This window comes from Anopheles darlingi, chromosome 2, assembly GCF_943734745.1.
Source record: "Anopheles darlingi chromosome 2, idAnoDarlMG_H_01, whole genome shotgun sequence".
Taxonomy (NCBI): Eukaryota; Metazoa; Arthropoda; class Insecta; order Diptera; family Culicidae; genus Anopheles; species Anopheles darlingi.
In genome coordinates, this window is record NC_064874.1 from 10619272 (window position 1) to 10621771 (window position 2500).

Consider the following 2500-nt stretch of genomic DNA (forward strand, 5'->3'; position numbering starts at 1 on the left):
CTCACCAGATGGCGAACGGTCGCTAGCGCCAGGATGAGCTTGACGGTACGTGCCACGCGCGTCATCACCAGATGTGTCGCTTCGGTTGGCCCATTAGCTACCTTTCCGCCAAGTGTTCTATAAGATAGATTAAAAGATCATATGAATGCTGACTTACTCTAGAACATCTGGTGATTGCAGTTAACACCTACATGACAGCACGTGACAATCCCTCGGTATTGTCAATCTGCGAGAACAGCACGATCGGCATGGTATCGCCCGTTGCCTCCGGTGGACGCTGACAAATAATTTCTGCTGGAATCGGTTCCATCGGTGGAAGGGTTCGGGGTTTTTTTATTCCCGTCGTCGGCGGAGGAAGCTCACTGAGCGTACGTTTCGCACGTTCGTGCGATTCCTGAGTTAAATTGATCGGTGACTTCCACGCAGCTGCGGCAGAATTAGAGAGAAAATGTATCTGTAATACGCCCACGAATATAATTGAGAAGCCAACGGTAACTTACTCATCAGGTGCATCACTAGGTTATAGTCGACACGGAAGTGACAGCTTAAGTTGAATTGTTGATACTTGGCCGCCTCACACTGCTGCATCGCATTTAGATTGCCGAGCAGTATGTCACTCAGCCAAACTGTGTTCACCGCCGGGACGTTCCACTCCTTGGCGAACTTGTACTTCTGATTGTCGATCTGTCGGCAGATTAACACGGTGTTGGACTTGGAGAAGTAAGGCGTCATTCGTGCTCCCGACTCCTCGATCATCTGCTTGATGCGCAGTCGCTCCTCGCCCTCGAATCCGGTGATCGACATGTTATGCTTAGTGGCCGGTTTCTGCGTACCGAAGATAGCCGGTGTCGGTAGGTGCAGTGCCTGCCACGGTGGCTGCAGCTGTCGCTTCAAGACGATATCGTTCAACCAATACACCGTGATGCAACGTTTCGCATCGCGGATCGCCTGCATGACCACACCGTGGCGCTGAGTGCGACAGAGTACATGGGTCACCTTTGGTCCATAGTATGACTCGATTTCACCGCCATGCTTTTTGATGATCGCTTTCCATTCCTCAATTTCGGCCGCACTGTTCGTCTCATCGTACTCGATTATGTGGAAGGTGCAACCAAGCAGGAAGAGCTCAGGATGTAGCTTTAGATTCGGATTGTGACCATAATACTGGGGCCGATGGAGTGGGCCACGGCCGGGACTGAATTGTGCCGGGCCTCCTTTCATCGCCACTGCTACGGCTGCTGCCGATTGCATCATAACCGGACCACCCACTCCTCCAGGGCCGATAGCTATGGCACCAGAAGAGGGTTGCATGATTTGATTGACCATAGGACCACCGCCAACGGGTCCACCCGGTCCAAGTGCTGTTTGCACCATACCACTGTTGTTCATATTGCCCAATGTTCGACGAACGATTTGCTGCTGCAGCTGTTGCTGCTGTTGTTGCTGCTGTTGTGGATGTAACATTTGTTGTGAAATCTGCTGTTGCTGCTGTTGTTGTACTTGCTGCTGTTGCACTTGTTGTTGCTGCTGCTGCTGTTGCTGAAGAGCAAGAATCTCTTGAGGCGATCGTCCCATAGTCTGCTGAAGCGCAGCATTGTGCTGAGCCGTCATCAGACGTAATGTGCCGGACGCTGATGGTTCAGGACCGGGTGTTACGCCACCCTCAACCAGAGTCGTAACACCACTCGGACCCGCCGGAACACCCGGTCCCGTTACCGTACCACCATTGCCCAGGCGACTGCTCAGCATATTGGCCAGGGCAGTTTTGGTTTTATTTTGCATTTGCTGTTGCTGATGCGATTGTAATGTACCAGCGGCGCCTGTAGGATCCTGTACTGACTGTGCTACTGTGTTACCACCGTTGCCTCCAACAACAGAGGCAGAACCAGCCGGAACAAGCGTTTGCTGTTGAACAATCATTGCGTTTCCATCCGATCCGACAACCACCTCCGGTTGAAAGCCAGCCCCCGGGGTGCGTGATGAAATCATTTGTCCAGGCAATGGCTGTACTCCTGGCTGTTGCTGCTGCTGTTGCTGAGCAGCTTGCTGTTGGGTTTTCTGAACCTGGTCACGCTGTAGTTGCATCTGGAGTAGACGGTGTTGTAGCATACGCTGTTGCTGTTGTTGTTGTTGCAATGAACCATTCGGATCAACCGGATACGGAGTTCGGGGACCTGCACCGATCGCTTGTTGCGTGATAGGACTCAATCCTGGTGCTCCAGGCCGCACAACCACCTGGGAAGCGTTTTGTTGTTGTCGTTGTTGCTGCTGCTGCTGCTGCTGCTGCTGGGCTTGCTGCTGCTGCTGTTGTTGTTGTTGTTGCTGTTGCTGCTGCTGCTGATGATGAAGCCAACGGACCTGCTGCTGTTGATTCATGCCCTGAGGCATGGGGCTGCGTATGACGATCTGCTGTCGAGGACCCGGATGCATACCAGGGTGCCCGGGTCGAACCTGCATGGCCGCCTGTTGCTGACGATGCATCTGATTTTGTTTAGCCTGC

The 2500-nt window shown here is 53.0% G+C and overlaps 1 protein-coding gene across 2 annotated transcripts in view; it reads right to left on the reverse strand.

The window, feature by feature from the left end:
- LOC125948997 (PAX-interacting protein 1) overlaps nt 1-2500 on the reverse strand; it is a 7384-nt gene that overhangs the window by 863 nt on the left and 4021 nt on the right. For both annotated transcript variants that reach the window (XM_049675636.1, XM_049675635.1), the window contains 3 exons: nt 501-2500; nt 192-426; nt 1-117 (listed from right to left, as the gene is read on the reverse strand). The exon at nt 1-117 is cut by the window's left edge; the exon at nt 501-2500 is cut by the window's right edge. In XM_049675636.1, the coding sequence (XP_049531593.1) occupies nt 1-117; nt 192-426; nt 501-2500 (2352 nt within the window). The remainder of the gene's footprint in view (nt 118-191; nt 427-500) is intronic.